This window comes from Chroicocephalus ridibundus, chromosome 9 (genome assembly GCF_963924245.1).
Source record: "Chroicocephalus ridibundus chromosome 9, bChrRid1.1, whole genome shotgun sequence".
Classification (NCBI taxonomy): Eukaryota; Metazoa; Chordata; class Aves; order Charadriiformes; family Laridae; genus Chroicocephalus; species Chroicocephalus ridibundus.
Window position 1 is genome coordinate 33466323 of NC_086292.1, and position 20022 is coordinate 33486344.

Genomic DNA, 20022 nt, shown 5'->3' on the forward strand with positions numbered 1-20022 from the left:
GAAGGCTTTGAGGTGGAAGACAGTAAGAAGGGATATTTGTGTAAGCTGAGAAAAAAATGAATTAGGGAACTTTGTGAATGTTTGCCTTAAAGCTTGAGGAAACCCCAACCTTAAGTTGTTTTGAAAGGAATAAAATTAATGAGGGCTAATTTCTATAGATTAGTGTCATTTTGTTCTCTAATTCTTGCTTCCCCAGTGCGAAACACAACAATACCTCATTTAGTTTGGAGCGGAGTCTATGACAACTGGCCAGCTGTTTTTTGCCAAATAGAATGGATAATTCCTGCTTCCTCTCCCTTGGTGGGAAAACTAGTTGACATTTCTCTTCTTTCTGCATACCGATTTTATATAATCAAACTTCTAGGGAACAAAAACTTTAATTTGAGACATCTAAATGTACTTTAAGCTATTTAATAGTATGTTCAATGTGTTGAAAAGTCATTAGAGAAGATTAAGCCACTGAAATTGTAAAAAGCTTGTTTCTTTAGGAAGCCAAGTTAAAAAAGCATAAATACAACGTCAAATGAAGAAATTTAATTAGAAAATTGAAAAAACCCCAAACAACTCTAACCCACTTTCTATAGAGAGGTATCACTAATGTAGTTTGTTACTGTTTCTATTAAACTTCAGGTTTTTTTCAGTAAACACAACCTCAGTACATTTGGGATAAACAGCTGTCTTGAGAATCCTGTTTGTAGTTCTTAACATTTTGAATCATATCTTGAGGAACAGTACTTTTTTTTTAATTGCTAGATATTCATATTTGTGGCATATACCTGCTTGGGGTTTATTTCATTATTTTCATAGCCTCACCCTGAACCCTCCCATTCAGGTATTGGGTTTCATTCTGTGGTATTTGATTGTATTGGGATCTTGAAGGCCTTCTGTATCTTTGTGTGTTTTATTTAATTGTGTATTTATTGTTGATTCTCCTTTAATATGGACTAGGGACTTTTTGAGGTCTCTTCTGACTGGATTATTCTGTAGTTCTCTGACACCAGCCCCTTGGTAATCCCCTGTTTAGGAAGAACTGAAAACCCCAGTAGCTGAGGAGGCTACCAACATGACTTCACCCTGAAAAGGCCAGAAGTTGCATTCAGAACAGCAACAACTACAAAAAGTTAGGCTTTCCAGTTAGTGTTCCAGGGAAATTCTTGCATACAGTTGGGTTAGAGAAGCTTACTGTGTCCAAAGCCTCATGCCTTAATCTGCATTAAGGTATTCCTCTTGTTTAATATATGCATACGAGGTTAAAGTCACGGAGGAACAGGTTGGAAGTGTGTTGTTTAATCACCTCTCAGATTGATGTCAAAATCCATGGTATGTCAATGGGTTTCAGGAGGACTGTACACAGATAAGTCCACTATGTGAACCGAACGTCTTACACTTTGGAAATTATTGTCTTAAAAGCATAATAGCAATGCTAAGTGGAAAGTTCCTGTTTTGTTTTATCTTCCAGTAAGCCTTTACCCACGTGCTTAGGGGTTCTTATAATGCTCTCAACATGGCATGTTTTATTTATATAGAGATTTTGACATATCAATATGTCTTCATGGTTGATGATATTTTCTGCTCGTTTTTGTTTGTTAATTTTCTTAACACATAACTTTCTGGAAAGTGAAAGTGAAAAGGTTAGGACAGGAGCTTTCTATTTTGAGGGAAATCAAAACACTTTCCGTATGTTCTGGGAAGACACTTTAATAGAAACACCCAAATGGCATGTGAAGTAAATCAAAATAAGTTAAAGTATGCTTCCCAAGTATTTGTGTTGGAAGGACTCTACACTTTTTACTTCATAGTGAACATTTCTTTTGTTACTTGGAAAATATATGTTCTAAAAATACTGTGCTGTGAGAATGTTTAGACTTCTGTAAACAGGCAGCATTCAACCTAATATGGGCGTATTGCAGTATTAAATTGCTGTACCAGGAAAACTAAGCATCTTCACTTACATGACTTTCATTATTTAGGAATCAGTGGCTTTCTTCTTGAAACTTCTTCTTGAATAGGTAATAATATTGATGAGAAATAATGTTCATGTACTATAGCTAACTTTGAAAATACTCTTTTCTTCTCAAGTTCTGTTGCTGATTGAGAAAAGTAAGTCCCTAGAAAAAGTTTATAATGGCGAAAATCAGTCCTGGATTATGATTCGAGCATAAACAGAATTCAGCTCATTTGCTCTGTGTCTTTTCTTACAAAAAATCCTCCTGACTGCAAAAACCACTACAAAGATACAGTGCACTGTTATATTGAAAAATGTTCTTTTTCACTGTCATAATCACCATATACTTTATACTTTTTCAAAGACCTTTACAAATACTACTTTTAAATAGCATTATCTTCAGTATTTGCATCTGAATAGATATCTATTTCTCGATTTATTTATAATTACCAATTTTATTGGTTTAAATAATATTTAGAAACATTAAAATGTTAAAAAATCCTGTAATTGTATTAAAATTAAAATTTGCTTTTCAAATACCAACACAAAAATATATTACTAATTTATCAGTAATATGTTTCAGAACCTGATTAATTCCTCCTTTTATGAAGCTGTTTTTCTCTTTTTTCATCCAGGAAGAAGAAAGACGTATGGCATCTGTTGCAGCAAGGAAAGAGGAAGAAAGGAAGCGTGAAAGCCATAAACAGACCTTGCTTAAGGTATTTTCTGTGGCTGATCTAAGCCTACTGTAAACCAGTTTGCAGCAATAATCTATATCCTAATGGGTTTTGCTGTAGTTCTTGAGTATCCCAACATGCCTCTATGTCTTTAAACGTTTTTTTTTACAGCTTAAGCAGTGCGCTCCACAACTGAAACTCTTCAGTCAACTGTGCAAGTTACACTTTAGCAAAAAAGCCTAGTTGAATACATGAGTGTGATATATGTAAAAGGATGGCAAACTTCATTTTCAGAAATCCAGAGATAAAGTAAATCCAGAGTAAAGTAAAGGACTGCTCAATGATTTCACATTCCTTGAACTTGGTCTCCCCCATTTTCAGGTGAGTGCTCTAACTGCTGCCATGCAGGGTGTTCTGAAGTAGTTTTTCCTTCATTCTTTCCTGTTGAAGTTGTTCCTTTTTGTAGAAAGAGTTAAGCAGTCATCAGAGCTGCAGCTAGACTCCAGTTGTCTTCTTGTTCAGAAGAATGCTTACCTACCAGACCACCTGTCCCGGTTAATGCTTATATACATAAGATGGAATAGCTTTAACAGGGGAGACTGAGGTGCACTCCAGAATACTCTTATGGAGCTGGCTACATTGCTAATAGGAGACCAAAGTTCAAGGATGTAAGAGTATCTTATTACATTTGTTGTGTGAATATTGCCATTTGTCTCCACATCGGTTTTCCTTGGAGGAAAAAAAAAGTGCCTAAAACTTTTTGTCATCCAGTAATGATTGTACAAAGATTCAATTTGGAACACAAACAAACAGAACATTCATGTATGCGTATTGTTAAGTTGCCAGGTAAAGTCATATTTCATGAAAGGGATTAGACTGAAAGTAATTGCAGGAGGCTGTAAGAAGTGTAGCAAATGTATATAACTCTGAAAAATTAAGAGACACAAACAGAATGTTAACAGTATATTAAAAGGCTTTTTAAGTATATGAAAAGAAAAACCAAGTAACCTAAATTTGCGAATGGGGGAAAAATAGAATTCCATGTCTAGTGCCTAAGAATATATTTTGAAATCCTGTATATTTGTATCCATGTATGTTTTGATTTTCTATTTTTAAAAAAAAAAAACAAACCACAAAATAACCCCAAAAACCAATATAACAACAAAGTCCTAGATACGGTCTTTTTTTTTTTTTTCTTTTCTTTTTTTTAGCAGTGCTGTGGTTTGGTTTTTGTTGTTTGTTTGTTGTTGTTTTTTTTTTCCTGGAAGATACTGATGTATTTAAAGTCTCTTCAGGTTTGAAGTTTTTGTGCCAGTTCTTAGTAACATAAAGAAACGGGAAATTAGTAAATAATATTCACACATGGTGTTACTTTAGGCTGTTGAAAAGCTAATTGTGTCTCTGGACTGGAAAAAAAGTAGGTGTTTATTGAAAGCATTTATTTGTAGTTCATGTTCTTAACCATTGATGCAATGTTTCCTTGTAGGAGAGGGATTGTTTGTCTTGACGGCCGAGATTTCCCAGTGCATTTTGCAAGGGGAAACTTCCTTTAGAAGGGGAAAAAAAACTGTTTAATGTATAACACTGTTGTTACCTCAAATGAACTACAAAAATCTAGAAGTTAATGTTGAAATCTGAGTATCTTTCTGATCTTCAAATACTTAAGTGGTGTAAGAGTCAAATACCAATATGTTCTTGTGCGTTATGATGCTGGTCTCTTTTTTCCTGTTCAACACATCTGAACTAAAAGGAGCAAATCTGCTCATGGATACAATGTCCAGTGGAAAAAACCTGCGAACTGTAGGATTTTCTTCATAGTTAAATCTGAAGTGAATAAATAGTTAAATATTTAGTGACTCATATTCTGCAACTTCTGTTGTTGTCTCTTTCCTCTGAACTTTCTTAGACTATATGCAGTGTAAATGAAATTATAAGCACTCATTCAGTAGCAAACGATTGCTATTTTCGTGTATTCACTGCATCAAAAAAGTTAATTTTAGCAATGTCGTCTCTTCTTTTTCCCTTGCTGGTACTTGTCTACCCTAACAGCGGAGTTTCTTCATCTCTCTTTTTCCAGGCTACTTTTTTATTGCTTAAAACCCACTCCTCTGGGGAAGTTTGAGATGTACTTTGAAATGTACAGAAAATATAATTCCTTTCCAACAGAGGCTGAACTTAATATTTACTGGAACAAGCAATAGTTATTGCTAGCAGAATCTTCACACTTCTAAAACTTGCTTTTTGTAAAATGAATAATTGGAAGTTTTCAAAGCTCTGTAGGAACCCAGCAGCCCCCAGCTGAGGGCTAATAAAGCGGTGGAGCTGTATGGTAGATGAGGTTATGAGGACCCTCCAGCACAAACAGAATTTTCTGAATATGATTGGCAGAAAATGCTGACTGTTTCAACTTCCCCTACTTTGTGTGACGTGGAGCCCACTCATCGCTGAAGTCTGAATGTCTGGCACTTAGTGTTCTCTAATCAGGTAACATCAGCGCTCTTTGGGCAAATTGAATGTGAAATAGAGTTTTGAGCCCTTGAAAATGGAAAATCTTTCAGAAGAACGAAATTCTTAAAGTAATTTCCACCTACTTTCAATGTCAGTTATAGACAATTAAAGACATAATTTTTATCAGTGTTTAAAGTCCAGTTGATCTATCTCTGCATTGTCAGTCATTGAAACAGATCATACTGTATACTCTGAGTACAATAGCTGCAGCAGGAGGGATTTCCATGTAGGTATGAAAAGTTTTACTGTGAAACGTTTATATGCAGTTGTTCCTTATTCTTAAGGAAATACCTAGCACAAATAAGCATTTCATCATTTGTGACTGCTGTCTTTTTTTGTTGATCTACTAGTTTCTGTTTTTCAAAGAAATATTCATTTGTAGTGCATCCCCAAGTACTAAGAGAGGAACATTCTTGGTGAACTACATTGTAGTGGTGTCCACAACTTGCCCACTGTAAAATGAATTATGTAAAAACATCCTGGTAATAGTCACATGTTACTTCTGTAGATTAAACCTAGGAGCATAGCGAGTGTAGGTCAGACTTAATACATCAAAAGTCGTAATTTCAAATGGTAAAATTAGGTTCTCCATAAGCATATCAAATAGATTATTTTTTTTTCCCATTTGAAAAAAAGGGGCTATAATAGAACTTTGTAGTTTGTGTTGATTTTTTTTTTTTTTCCCAGCCATAGAGCGTGTCTTAAAACAGAAATGTAAAAGTTCAATTTTAAAATGAAGTCTTTCTAGCCTTGAGGATTTTTGGTACAGCCTTCTAAATCCTAATCAATATTGTAGTGTTTTCTTGTATCTTAATCAGCTTAACAAAATATTCTAAAGGAGAAAGGAACTAATGTAATGAAATTTAAAATTATGATATTAGGCAGGCTTTTATGACTGGTAAGAAATGGATAAAAGTGGTTAGCTTATGCTCAAAGGAAACAATTCTTAACAGGGATTTAGCTTGCCTGAGATCCTTTAGACCCAATTTGAGATCATTGCAACTTGAAGCTAACAAGTACTTGCTGTTTCAATCCAGAATTTCGTAGCGTTGAAGTAGAATATCCATCAGTACATCCGAAGAGTGTGCACCTTTTATCCTCCCCTGTGTATGGGTAAAATTAGTGACAAACACCCAGGCTGCCTATGAACTGCTGTTTATTCTACACAGGGCAAATTCAGGTTTGCCTTTTTCCCCCTCTATTCCAAAATATCAGGGCATTTGTTTGTATCCCAGTTCCAATAGTGATATTCTGAAGTTTGGGAGAAATTAAAAGATTCTTAAAATACGCTTTTTTATATTTCTGAAGAGTGGGAAGCTTTAAATTAAGATTGTTCCTTTGTATGGACTTGAAAGCTACATTTCCATAGCAGCATGATATGATAAACCAGGAAATCATGGGCTTTGAGTGGTACTCTGTTTTTTCCATGTTTTGTGGATGTAAATTTATTTTATGCTAAGCTCCTCTATAATATTTTCCTCTCAGAAATTGTAAGGCACTGTTTGAGTCTGAGAGTAGTGTAACAGTGAGATGGCTGACTCCCAGAGAATTAGTTCTGGTTCAGAAAAACCAAACGAGGTGAAACTAACAATGAATTTACCCTTTGATATTATTTATGTTGTGCAGTTTTCATTTGATGACAGTTCAGCTGCCAGTCCTTGAGCTATTACAAAGCACCTTGTTCTTTAACCTTTTACAGTATGCTATATGGGATATATTAAATCATATATATATGATACAATAGAATAATAACCTATATAGAGAGTCTTAGATAATTGACAGGATTTGCATGGCTATACAAGAAGAAAAGTATTAATAGACTTTTGAAATACTGGTTCATTGACAAGACCTATTTAGAATATAAAAACTACTTTAAAAAACTATTACAAAATATTTCAGCTTAGATCTGTTGTAGTCCTTGTGTTGATCACAGAGGTAGCTTCGTTTTCTGTTCTTATCAAATTGACTTTTCCCATTTTCCAGAAGATAACATTTTCCCCCATGCAGAGCATGTTGCAATTACTGCTAAGACTGAGAGCAGTTGCATAATTGGCTTAGCTTAAGTGCTCGGCTCACTCCAGCAGCATGGAGGGAAGTACAAGCAGTCGGCCCTGTTTCCGGGAGGAGTATTGCAAGCAGCTCCAGACTGTCAAAATGAGACTTCTGTGGTTATCCAAACTAAATAGTTTTAACTTTATTCTTTCTCAAGTTGTGGATTTATTGTGTTACTTTTCTTGTTTCTGTTATTGCTTATTTTGTGAAATCATTGTTTGCTGGCAGTTACGCTAAGTAGCACTAGAATGATGCATTGATTTTCATGCATAACCACCAACCATTACTATAGTTTCTTCAATTTAAAACACTGAAAATATTTTGATTAAATAGCATATTTCTTTCAGAACAAACAAGGTGTTGATACTGCACTGTCATAACTTATTATGACTATTATATGTTGTTTCAGGAAAAGAAACGGTTAACAATCTGTAATATTGCCCGTCAGTGGGAGATACAGCAGAATCGAATAGCTCTCGTGGCTTCTTTAAACCAAGATAAAGATAATGAGCCCTGTCAGATCAATGGCAGTCCTGCATATGTATTTCCTGAAGAAAGCAGGTATTTTATCGGGAAACACTTCTTGTTTGTATGTTGTCTTATATTCCGGGTTACTACTTCTAATCTCTGAGATCTCACTGTAATTCATTATCAAAAGTAATGTATCCAAATTGATCCTGAAAAGGTGTTTCACTTCGGGATTAAACCTGTTGGCCATTAGTATTAAGTAACATATATTAAATAAGTAATATAGCAGCAACTCATTGACTAAAGAAGTGCAAGCTAAATTATTACGTGATTTTGCTAAATAAAGGACTTCATGTTTGCAAGAAATGGTAAATATAAATTACTGAGCCTTCTTGAGGCTGTATATTTCCTTCACAGCTTAGATTGTCGCCTTCAGTTGAAACGAGCAAAATGAGGATGTACAAGCATTGCAAATGTTTGTAACCTCTTCGTAGGTCAAGAGGTTTCATAAACTGAACGTTGAATTTGTGCTCTTAGTTTGAAAGCAGCATCTCTTACTGGACTGCTTTCAGACCTGTGTTATTTTAACAGCAGCAGTTCTTTGACTTAGTTTTATTCCTAAGATAAATTTTGTACTGTTGGTTTAAAAGATAGTTATATTATTTTTCTGATACACTTTGTGGTTTGCTTATTTGGATCTAAAGGGTGGGCATCTGGGGTTCTATGTAATTTAAAAACCAAATGCAGAACTTAGCGAACAATGTGTGCCTTGGATTGGCTAAAACCAGACTAGCACACTTGCAGCCTGGCTAGCTCTGGCAAAAGCCTGAAAAAATACTCTGCGCAAAATCAGTGGGAAGTACAGCTTCCTGCTCTGCCCGATCAGCGCTGGAAACGCCAGGTCCAGGCAGGACGTCGTTGCCTCTCACAAACAGAACCCATCTGAGATTCAGTCTAGTACTGGCTAGACCTGGTTTTTATCTCTCATTTTTTTCTTAGCATTTTTAAATTGCTGTAGTCCTTTCCATTCTTGTGCTTCCAAAGCTTTCCCCTGAACATATGTTTAGCTTCTGCTTTCTTGGCTTCTTGGTTTCTTCACATTTTAATTCAGTGTCGCTAATCAACCCCTGTGACCATGTCAGTGTAACTTTGGTAGCTTGGGCATTGTCCTGTTAATGAACAGATTCTCATTGCTTCTGAAATCATGCTTTTCAGAAACATACTAAGACTTTTTCCATGTAGTTGTAGGGAAGATCTTGATGTAATGCTATCTCTCCTTATGCTGGGTACAGTGACTACAGTTGGTTTATTCCTTGCAGTTACCTGACCACAAACGTTAGAATTCTTTTGTTAAATCTATGGAAATAAAATATAATGCATAAAATCTGTTTCCATGTGAAAGTTTTTGTAGTTTTAAGATTTCTAGAATGCATTGTGATTTTGCTTGAATAAATACATTGTTTGAAGTTGTTTTAGGTATTTAAAGCAACACAAAATAAGTTAGCATTCTGAGTTAAAATTTTTAAGCAGGTTATCAAATATGAGTGATTTCTTAATTTTATTTTTTTCCCCTTGTCTAACTCAAATACACCCATAGCCTTTCTGCCAAAGAGGTAGAACGTTTGCAGTGTTACTTGATGGAAAGAGGATTTTCCATCTCTAAATGGTTTTGAACTAGATTGGGTACTGCAAATCAATGAATGCTGAGAAATGCAATCGTATTTGACTGTTTGCTTTTGGTAAATGAAAGGACTGTCCTTCAGTAGAATGATGTTACTGTCTCTCATTTGTAGAGATTAAAAATAATCTCATTTGTATCACTGCATTTTTATTTTCTCCCCAGGTCTCTTGATACAATATTGAGCAGTGCAGTACAAGGCTTGTCCGTTCTGGAGTCCCATTTAGTGGAAGTGGAAGGAGACACTCTTTGCTTGTATGGTGCGGGAGCACTGGAGTGCCTGGATCGAAACTGGAGTGTTCAAACAGCTGGAATTATTGTCACGGTTTCCTTTATGTTCATAGAATTTGATGAAATTGTCCAAGTGTTAACGAAACTGAAGACAAAATTTCCTAATTCTGTGGTAAGAATGCCTCAAATTTCAGCTGTGTGAACAGCTGTGGAATATGTATTCTCTAATAAAACCTTAATCTGGTGTAGTCACCTTTGAGCGCTTTCATATAGATACATTTGCGAATGACGTATTTGCTTGGTGTTTTACCGTAACACTAACTTTAACTTGATACTTCTCAAAAATCAAGACTTTAATTTAGATTCTCACACAGGATAGTATTTTATTTTCAGGCTGGTTATTATTTCTCTAAATTCCTTTGACCTAGCTGATTATTTTTAAGTGTCAAAACTGATGTGTAAATACAGTATTACTATTCTACAATGTTGTTATGGATCCATGGTCTCAGGAGACCTTCATTTGTGTTTTGAGTTCAAAGATCAAATATAGCTCATAGGATACAAAGAGAGAGGCAAAATTCAGAGGTAGTAGCTAGCTAAATCAATACAGCTCTTAGAATCCTTAGAAGCAAAACAACATAAATAAGATGTCCCTTTAGTACTCGGGTTTTTTTGTTCCCCCCCCCCCCCCCCCCCCTCCATTTTTGCTTGGACGCTTAAATTGGTCATTTTGAAGCAAACAGTAAAACAATGATAACATATATAAAGCAAGTTGTTACTCAGATGATACGCCTCTTGAGCTCCCTGCTGCTTTTAAAGGTTTTGGGTATAACAGAATTCAATGGTTTCATTGAGATAGATAAGTTTGTCTTAAGTTCCCCACAGATTTATCTATCTCAGTGAAACAATTGGTTAATTGTGTGGTGAAAAATTGGGGGGGGGAGGTGCGGGGATAGAGAATCTCAACTAAATTTTTATCTTCACCATCAATTTTACCTCCTTTCCCTTCCCTCAGTAATGCCACTGTGTAGCCAAATATACCGTGCTTATCGGAGCACTAGCGTATGGCATGGTTCTAAGAAACAGCAGGGTATGACTTAATGCCAGCCTGCTATGGCTGAAAGAGCGGAATACTTAAAAACGTATATTGTACTTATTTTACGTGGATGTTGCAGTTGCTTTACTTGTAGAATTAAAATAAATATTGCTGAAGTAGTATTGCTGCTTTTTGTAACATTGAAAATATTAGTGCTGTTGCTAAAGGGTTTATAAATTGCTTAGGGGCATGTAATGTTGACATTTCTAAGTATCTGTAATACACCAGTTGGTTGATACTTGGATGTGTTTTGCCACAAAGACCTCAAATGAAGTGAGCTCAGATGCTCCATCAGACCTAAAGACTGTTTATTTGAGTTTGAGAATTGTTTGAGTGGCACGGAGTAGAAATCACTCTGTTCACTCTGTATTGTTTCCTTATTTAATTTATTGTGGTTTGACTTTTTCTTTCTTTCTTTCTTTCTTTTTTATTTTTTTAAGCACCTGAAGTTTAAGGAGACGAATCTTGTGACGCTGCAGCAATTCAATGCATTAGCCCAGATGCATCGCATTGAACAGTTGACAGTTGATCCTCAGGGAAATCCGGTTGTCAACTTTACTTTGTGGAAATACTATGTTCTGTTTAGACTGAACCATTTCAATCTACAGAGGATAAATGGAGTAAAGGTAGGACAGCATTGCTTCCTTCTTACTATTGGTCTTAGAAGATAAATTAGCATTGATTTTTAAAAAGCAGATGAATTGCTAATAAAATGAGCAGAAGCCTGTCAGTGCCCTTTCATTATTAGGGGGAAAAATTTTAAGTAGATTCACCATATAATTTTTTGTGCTGTATACAATTAGTATAATTGGTGAGATTCTTTGTTGCCATGAAGATGTTGTTTTGTCTCAGTTGTTTGCAATTGCACGACAGTCCAAATCTACACCTGAGTGGTTGGAATGTATCTGAAGGAAAGACTTTTTATTATTTCTGCATGTGTTTCTAAAAAAAAAAAAAAATAAATAAAGAACTGCATGATTTTACTTGATTTTGAGGAGCGCTTCTTTATTATATTCATAACGATCAGAGTTCTGACATGGAATACTGGTGCAAAAATGTGAGTTTATCAGGCTGGTTAGTAGTTTACAGTATATGATTATTTATATTTTCCAGTGTTACAAAATGTAGCTAAAATAATATTTTGTTCTTGAAGCCTATCACAGGAACAAGTTTGTCAAATAGATTTTATTAATTCATTTATTTATTTATTTTCGGTGTGTATTTTAGTGTGTGTGTCCTTTTGTTGGGTGTGTGTTTTAGGTTTAAATAGAAAGTTAGGACACTAATATTGCTATTCTTTGTACTTTGTGTTCCCCTTTACATCAATTGAAAGTAAATTTATTCAAGCATATAAAAGGTTGTTTTCTACTTGGGCTTTGATCATAAAGGGAGTGAGAATAGTTATGATGCCACACGATGTTTGAATGTGCATTCAATTTTAAATGCTAAATAAGTTTAAGTGGTGTTATGGAAGTTAATTAGAGCAAAAATAATGCATAGCTCTAGTGTGTAGATCTGGTTGTCGTCATCATCGTATGTTTCGTATTAGATATCTTACTTGTTATCTGATACAGCCATTGCATTAATGTTGTGGTTTACTTGGTTTTAGTTCTGTAAAACATGCATTAGTGGCACAGAAGAGCAGGAGTGGGTTAAAGAGCTTACCTGAATTAACTATTGGAGAAAGTATGAGAAAGGATGAAGGCAAATATGACTTACTGCAACAGCACAGTATCTTGGGGGGGGCGAAAATGACCGTTGGTCATGGAGTCCCCCCCATCTCATGACCATGAGAACTTTAAAAAAACAATGAATTTATTACTTTCCAAAAAATACCCATCAAAGTTGATTCTAAAAAAAAAAAAAAGGGGGGGGGGGGAAGTTTGAATGTGGGTTTAAAGTTTATTTCTTTTTTTACTGCATCATATTTTCAAAATCAACACTGGCGATTCAGTTTAAAAGAAAATAGAAGATAAATCTTAACCTGTTTGGTCTTCATGGAGAAAGAAAGAAAAAAAGATAAAAAACTATTTATGTGGACTTTTTATTATGATCTCAAGGTCAGCAAATTCAGTCTTTGAAGGAAACTTCTGCATTTAATAGTGCTTGGGGATGAATTTATGAATTTAGTAAATGTAGCACGGCGTGCTTTTTATGTAGGATATATATAAAATCTTAAATATGTGTGACTGAAGAACATTTTTGTCCTCAACAAACTTTTCCAGCCAGACCACGGTATATGAAGATGTGCACGCAGAAATTTTTTCCTAGTGTCATTAATCATTTGAGAAGTGTCGTAGCCAAGCAGAAGAAAGAGCTGAACTCTGATCGCTGTTTTTCATTAGTCTACAGCAGAAGTCATGGTATCCAGCTCTGCAGAGATATATTACCTTTTTTTTTTTTTTAAAATCCATAATAGAAAATCCCATTTCAATGTAAAGAATACAAATGCCTGAAGTGTGCTCTCAGATCTTAGCGATCTTAGTTTCAGATGACGGAAAGGGAAATGTGCATATTCTGCTGTTCTGATTATCATGTACGCGCAATGTTTGTGAAGGCTATTGTACTGCCAGCTCTGAGGTACGTATAGTTGGGGAGTAAAAGCAATATGTACTAACTGAATTAACTAAATAAATTGCGTAACTCTATCACTTCTAAACTTAAAACTTTACAAGGAAGCTTTTATTTTCTCCCCAGCCTCCCCCTTCCATTCCAGTTATGTTACAGACCAGAAGCTGAGTGTTTGTGTCCCCCAACGATGTTCCCTTGTCCAACTCTTACATTTACTAACTGTGAAGAAGCAAATTCTCTTCATTGAGATACACTATTTGAAGTTTTCTCCAGTGATAGTAATCTCAGATGAATTAAGAGTTGTCAAGGTTTGAAGTTACTAAACTACGAAATGCTTTATGCCAAGTGGCGTGGCGTGGCATACAGTATAACAGATGCATCACATTGGCTGAATCAGTGCCTGTTTTCCGTGCTTGGCAAGAAGCAGGCATAATAGGCTTACATTTATGTGATATTACCGTTATTATCTTTTTGTGATTAATGGAGCAAACAATGTACTGGAGTAAGATGGAGAACATGAGTTTCTGTGAACTAGAGAGTGTATTCAGCATTGCTGTCTCTGTTGACCTGGTCCTTATGCTTCTCTTAACATAAATAAATAAATTAAAATCACTTACTTCTCCAGCAGACATTTCTGCCTGCAGTGCTCTTTGTTTCCCTAGCTGCCTTCTGCACTCTTTGTTTTAGACTTTGCTTCTGTTAACAGACTGTTTGGCGAGGTCATCTCCTCTTATGCTACTAAGACTTATTAATTTTAAGCGAAAATGAGCAAATCGAAACACCGTAAAAATGGAATTGACTTTACATTTCTAATTTCGTGACTTACATTTTCTCTGGTGAATTTCTCCCTGCATTAGGCTGTTGCAGTATACTTTAGGCAAGGGTAGATCATATAGCCTATAAATATTAAAGAAGAATATAATAAAATTACTTTCATTTGGATCAAAATTCCATTTTACTCACACATTTGAATAATACAGAATACAAAAATTGTCTGGAAGTACTTAGTAAATATTGTGAGTATTAAAGTTTATTTAATAATAGGTTGCTTTCCAAAAATATGTTAGAAGATAAACGGAAATTAAATTTGATCCAGAAGTTAAGAAGTCACTGAGTGAGTTTCATTGTCCTGTGTTATCCAGGTCAGATTTAGATGATCATAAAGATTTCTTCTGTACTCACTGGAAAGCCAGGAGTCTAGAAACTGTGCCAACAAGCTTTTGGCAGTTGAAGTCAGTTCACAGTCTGGCCATCGGGGCAGGAGAAACACAGGCCACGGGCTCCAGAGGTTATGAGCCAAGAGAAACCAAAAACAATAACAACAACCACCAAAAAACAAACCCTTTCCACCTTCTCTATACAAAATTGAAATGTGTCAAATTAATCCTGAAAATTTTTCAACCATTGAAAATTTAGTTTAAAGAGACATCTGCATCTTAATGTTGACACAACAATAGGGATGATACTTGGAGAAATATAATGGAAGAACACTTACTTTGGGGGGGGTTGAAAAATGCAGAGAAAATACTCTTTTTCTTTTTTTTCCTTTCTTTATTTTCACCCCTGTAAAGCCTCTCTTACTATAAAGCCTTTTCTATGATACTGCCAAAATAAGAGACTGTAACTTATCTTTTCACATGTGGGTGCCCAGAATCTTTTAATTTCTCCAGCACAACTTGATCAGAAATTTTCCAGTAGACCCTCTGTAAGTGCATGCAGTATGGAGCAGAATTAATATGTCTGGCCTTCAGATACTCAATGTAAGAAATCATTATAAAATTCCTCATTTCATGAAGACTATCATGAAGCGCAGGGTAGCGTGCGTATACATTAAAGTTTCCAGGATTACAGGAAATAAAACAAGCACAAGTACCTCATTTGGTTTCTTTCAAAGTACATTTAAAGTGCCAGTAAAAGCAAATCTGTGTTTTGAAGATATGCCTGGAACAGATCTGTATGCAGTATTCTGTATAACAAATTTCAGTTAATTCTCAATGTACAGATGTAATGAAATACAAATGTGCCAATTCTGAAACTTAAGGTTTTTTTTTTCTTTTGTACCCTCCTTCCCTCACAGGTTACTGAAAATGATATTGTAATGGCGGAAAGGCTCTTTGGCATTCTGGCGTATGTAGCATCTTCTGAGCTGCCACAGTATCGCATGCTTTCATTGCTTGGAGAATCTAGGTAAAATACAGTGAATGGAACTGGAATTTGTCCAGACTGTATTGTTTCATTCTCTTGCCCACTTTCATGATAAATTTTTTTCTAGGTAAAAAGATAAAAATTTCACAAATACCACCTTACAGAAGATAGGTTCTCTGATTATTGCAGAAATACTGACATCTCCTGATTCATGTAGCCAGAGGTTTTCAAAAAAGTTGTACGAAGTCTGCTGAGTAAGATTAAAAGGCATGTGCACACAAACGGACTGCTTGTTTAATTCTCCAGTTGTACTGGTGAAGATTTATGGACTCTTACAATGAAGACTGACTGGTTTTAGTGGGTATTTTATAGTGGGTGACTGTAACAGTTAACAGATTTAAGAGCTGGTGCTCTAAGTAAAAAGGTGCTTAAAAACCCTATTTTTAGTCTTCTATAGATATGTACTTTATAGAAGTTTAAGTTGCAAGACTTCTATTTAGGAGATGCTATGTGATATAAGTCAAATGTATAGAAGCAAATTAACAAAGGAATATCTAGTCATATGTATTTTGAGTAACTTGAGGATGCAATAAACCTGATAGCTCATAAAGTACATTTTCAAAGGGAGAAAAGAAAAAAACCACCCTCCCAATCACTAGAAACATCTGCACTTAAAAAATTTTCCAGTAATTAAAACTGTAAATCTCTTTATTATCTTTTCACAGGAGGAAGCAATTCCATTATCTGCTGGAGGGAAAGGGAAAGAAATCTGGGATTGGGAGTGAGGAAAGTGGTGATAACAGGAGAAATGGAGGGGAAAGCACAACTCGAGCAATGTTGAATTACACAACAAAGGATTTTCATATGGAAAAGCTTGAGGTAAGTATATAATTACAAAATACTTTCATCCTCTATTATATACCTTAGACTGATACTCACAGAATTTGTCCATGTATCAAGTTTCAGTTGTGCGAATGGTGGGTTTAAAATATCACTGCTTACCATATTTATGTGCATGATCAAACATTTCATCTAACTGATCTTTACCAGAATACTGGAATATGGTCAGTTTCTGGCTTTAGTGAAGTGATTCCTGACCCGTGTCACAGTCTCAGAAATGCATTCTCACCTACAAGCCTTATGTTCTTAAAGAAATGTACCTGCATTAGTGAAATATAAGAAATAAGCACAGTTTTTGTTACAAAGAAGAGTGTGTATTGCACATGTTAGGATTTTCTAATGGAATTAGAAGGTCAGAAAGTATACCCGAAAATTTATTGGTGAAGAACACCTTCAGACAAGATTTGAGGTAGTGCAGACTGTAGTAATAAAGAGCTGTTTTCTAGCTTTTAAATGAGCTACAGGAAAATAAATATATAGGAAATGTATTAGGTTTAATTATTAAAAAAAATGCAAGCTGGCTTGTTTCAGACAAGTACATCAATCACGCTTGTTTTAGTTTGTGTTTCTGATCTGCTAACTCTTTTGCTTGGGTAGAGGGAAATTGTTCCCAGGGAGAACATGCTTCTTTCAGCCACAATCTCCTTTCTGAGCAATCATCATGAGTTCTAGCTGTATGTACCCCGCTTCCCACATCTGTCCCATTATTTGCTTTTTGATTATGTGGAAATATATAAATCCTCTAGTGCAAGAAACTAAATCAAGTTCAGTAAACGTTGAATTCAGTTACTGCATTGTGGTTTTGTTAGCTCAGATCCATAGCATAAAAAAAAGAGACAGTGACTGCATGTGTGGAGGGATTAAATTAAGAAAACATTTTAGTTTCAAAAGCTGTGATAATACCTCTTAACTTTGAATGGCATAGAGTAAGACCTCTTGTCCTTTACCACGGAGCAAGCACTGTAATAAAACAAGCTTGGTATTTGTGCAGGTCATTAAATATATGCATTATTTTCTCTTCCCAGTGCAGCAATTCCCACCTCCTCCTTTTTTAGAGAGTTATGTATGTGGCAGCAGATGTTGCAGGATGTCACAAGAGAAGAATAATAAGATAGGCAAAAAAGACTGATTCCAAGTCCCCATCAGCAGCAAACTAACATAATAAATGTGATTGAATAAGTTTATTGCTAAAGATGACAGTCTGAGTCATTGATTAATAATTTGGTTTTTTAGATGAAACAGCTGGAAAGTATTTTCTCTGCTTTATCACTCATTTAAGAAAACTTATGTTTCGATGTCCTGAAGCATGACCTAACACTTTTAACAATGCCATAAATCAAACTAGTTAGATATTTAACTTACTGTTCAAAGCTTATTATGGCATTTTATAGAAACTCTACAGAAACAGGGATTAATACAGTTTGAGTGACTAAAATGCAGAGCTAGTAGTTGCACAAAGTGCAGGGGTGTTTTTTTATTATTGTTTTTTAAAGGCTTAGGTTACTTCAGTATCTAATGTAGTATGTGTTAGGAAGCATGCACTTGCCAGAGTCTATCAGGGAGCCTGTGGAAAGGATGCATACTGGCATATTTTGCTGTGATGGTATGCTTAGTTCTTGTTAGGGCAGGTAAATAAACATGTACTTCCCAACTGTTGTACTGTAATCATGAAAAACTGGGAAGGGAAGGCAGAGAAGGAAGGAAAGTAGTCTGGTGCTTAATAGTATCTGTAAATTTTCACTGCTATGCCAGAAGGCAAAAAAAATCATAATACTGTTAAAAGATATTTACATAACTACTTAAAATTGTATTTCATATAAATTAATTAATATACTATCAATATTATGGATACAGTAATATTCAATGATCGCACTAATAAAAGCTTGACATAGACCCTGGGCTGTGCAAATTAAAACCTACAGGAAAAAGTGTGCAGTGGCCTCTTTGCCTGCTAATCACTATGTTCTTTAATTCATTAAATTTTTGTGGTTGTTTTACGGGTTTGCTCTTGTTTAACCTTTTCTTCCTTTGTCTTATACGATGTGTAATGGTTCTCCCATGCAGGAAATCAAGGAAAGAAAAACATTTTGCCAGACATACGTCGAGAACTTAGTGAAAGAAGCAGCGGAGATCAATATGAAAAATGAGTCGTTGCAGAAGCTCTGGCCTCAAATGTTCATTGAGCTTGTCAGAGATGCAGTGCTAGAAATACGCAATAAAAACTCCTACATGAAGCTCTGCTTACAGCGGATCACTGATCAAAAACAGTAGAGTCAAGGCTTCTTGTCTTGGAAGCTTTTGGGTTCATTATTCTACGGTGTTTTACAAACTTAAAACAATAGAATATAAAATTACCATCACTATGGCGTATTTCACCACCATCCCCCTCCCCCCAAGGGTTGCCTTTAAATCTTAATTAACTCTTGATAGTTTTGAAATAAAAGTTTACTTGCATACTGCTTTAGCAGTGCTTCTTTGGCTAAAGTGATGGGATAACGTAGAAGTAACTTGGTGATTGTCATGTTTTACTAAGTTCTTGTTTGTTTATTTTTTTTTTTGCTGCCCTTGCTTCTGTAGTGCTACAGCTTTGATTTTTACACTGAATTTACACTCTGCTTGCCTTATTTTTTATCGAACACTTTTCAATTGTCACCTTTTTGACTGTTTGCTGCTGTTTAAAAAAAAAATCAAGAATAGTAGTTGATTTTTTTATGAGCAAAAGCTAATAAATTATTTTTACACCCTGAACTTGATGAAGACTTCTTATTTTTGTTTAGTTTGTGATATTATCGAACACTTTTTCACATCAGCGCCACAACAGTGCTGAGTATATCGTCATTAATTCTCAACTGAACAAATTGCCCAGGCTTGATTTCAAGTTTTTCATTCATCTGTATTAGTTTGTGTGAATTATTATAGGTAAAATATGAATTTGAGAGATACTCACTTAAGCTTTATTTTTGTTCTGTTAAAATATGTTAATAATATAATTTCTTTTGGTTTTGATTACTAAATGATTAATTTCTGAGGTTTGCCAAGGTCAAATGAGCTAAGATGCATGTGTTACATTTGGTAAGGAAACTGATGACTACTATTCAGTTGTAATTCATTTCCGTGCTGTGTGAAAATTTCATATTTGTTATCAATAAAAATAAATTATTCCCTTTTGCCCTTCACAGATACTGTAAGGAAGTACTGTGTGCAAAGAAAAGACTTTTCCTTAATGCTGCATGAAGAGATGAGACACAACTTGCCCCCAAAATCCACTGCGAATGGGTAGAAAAAACACATTCCATAGTACAGTAACTTCCACAGTAAACACCTTGCCAGCTTCTGCCCAGAAACTGGATTTAGGAACTGTTAGCAAGTCCAGCTGATTCCCATGGTGAGTGTTCGTAAGCAGGTAGAAAATTGTGCCATTTAAACTTAATTTTATAGGTCCGTTGTATCTTAACTAAAACAATCCAGAACCACGTGCGTTCGCTTACTCAGTTCCAATTGGTCTTATTTTACTTAAGCTCATTTATAAAAAAGAAATGCTAATAACCAAAGAAAACTTCCTGCAAGGGGTTCTGTGGCACAGAACTAAGTCTTATTTTTAAACTTTACCTGGACAAGACTCTCTGGCAAAGCAGAGATGCAGATACAGTTCTGTAAGTTTGTATGGCCTGAAAGTAGCCTTGAATGAGTAGCCGGAGTCAGGTGGATGTAGGTCTTCTGGAACACACAGTCTACTTGCATTCGGGTCAAG

At 35.3% G+C, this 20022-nt stretch overlaps 1 protein-coding gene across 1 annotated transcript in view; it reads left to right on the plus strand.

Moving 5' to 3' along the window:
- The window catches only part of LRRC49 (leucine rich repeat containing 49), a 51762-nt gene extending 32324 nt beyond the window's left edge, over nucleotides 1–19438 (plus strand). Inside the window, exons 11-17 of the mRNA XM_063346248.1 lie at nucleotides 2581–2664; nucleotides 7592–7743; nucleotides 9494–9731; nucleotides 11096–11281; nucleotides 15304–15413; nucleotides 16097–16250; nucleotides 18336–19438. Of these exons, the coding sequence (XP_063202318.1) occupies nucleotides 2581–2664; nucleotides 7592–7743; nucleotides 9494–9731; nucleotides 11096–11281; nucleotides 15304–15413; nucleotides 16097–16250; nucleotides 18336–18542 (1131 nt within the window). The 3' untranslated portion in view covers nucleotides 18543–19438. The remainder of the gene's footprint in view (nucleotides 1–2580; nucleotides 2665–7591; nucleotides 7744–9493; nucleotides 9732–11095; nucleotides 11282–15303; nucleotides 15414–16096; nucleotides 16251–18335) is intronic.
- The last annotated feature ends 584 nt before the right edge of the window (nucleotides 19439–20022 follow it).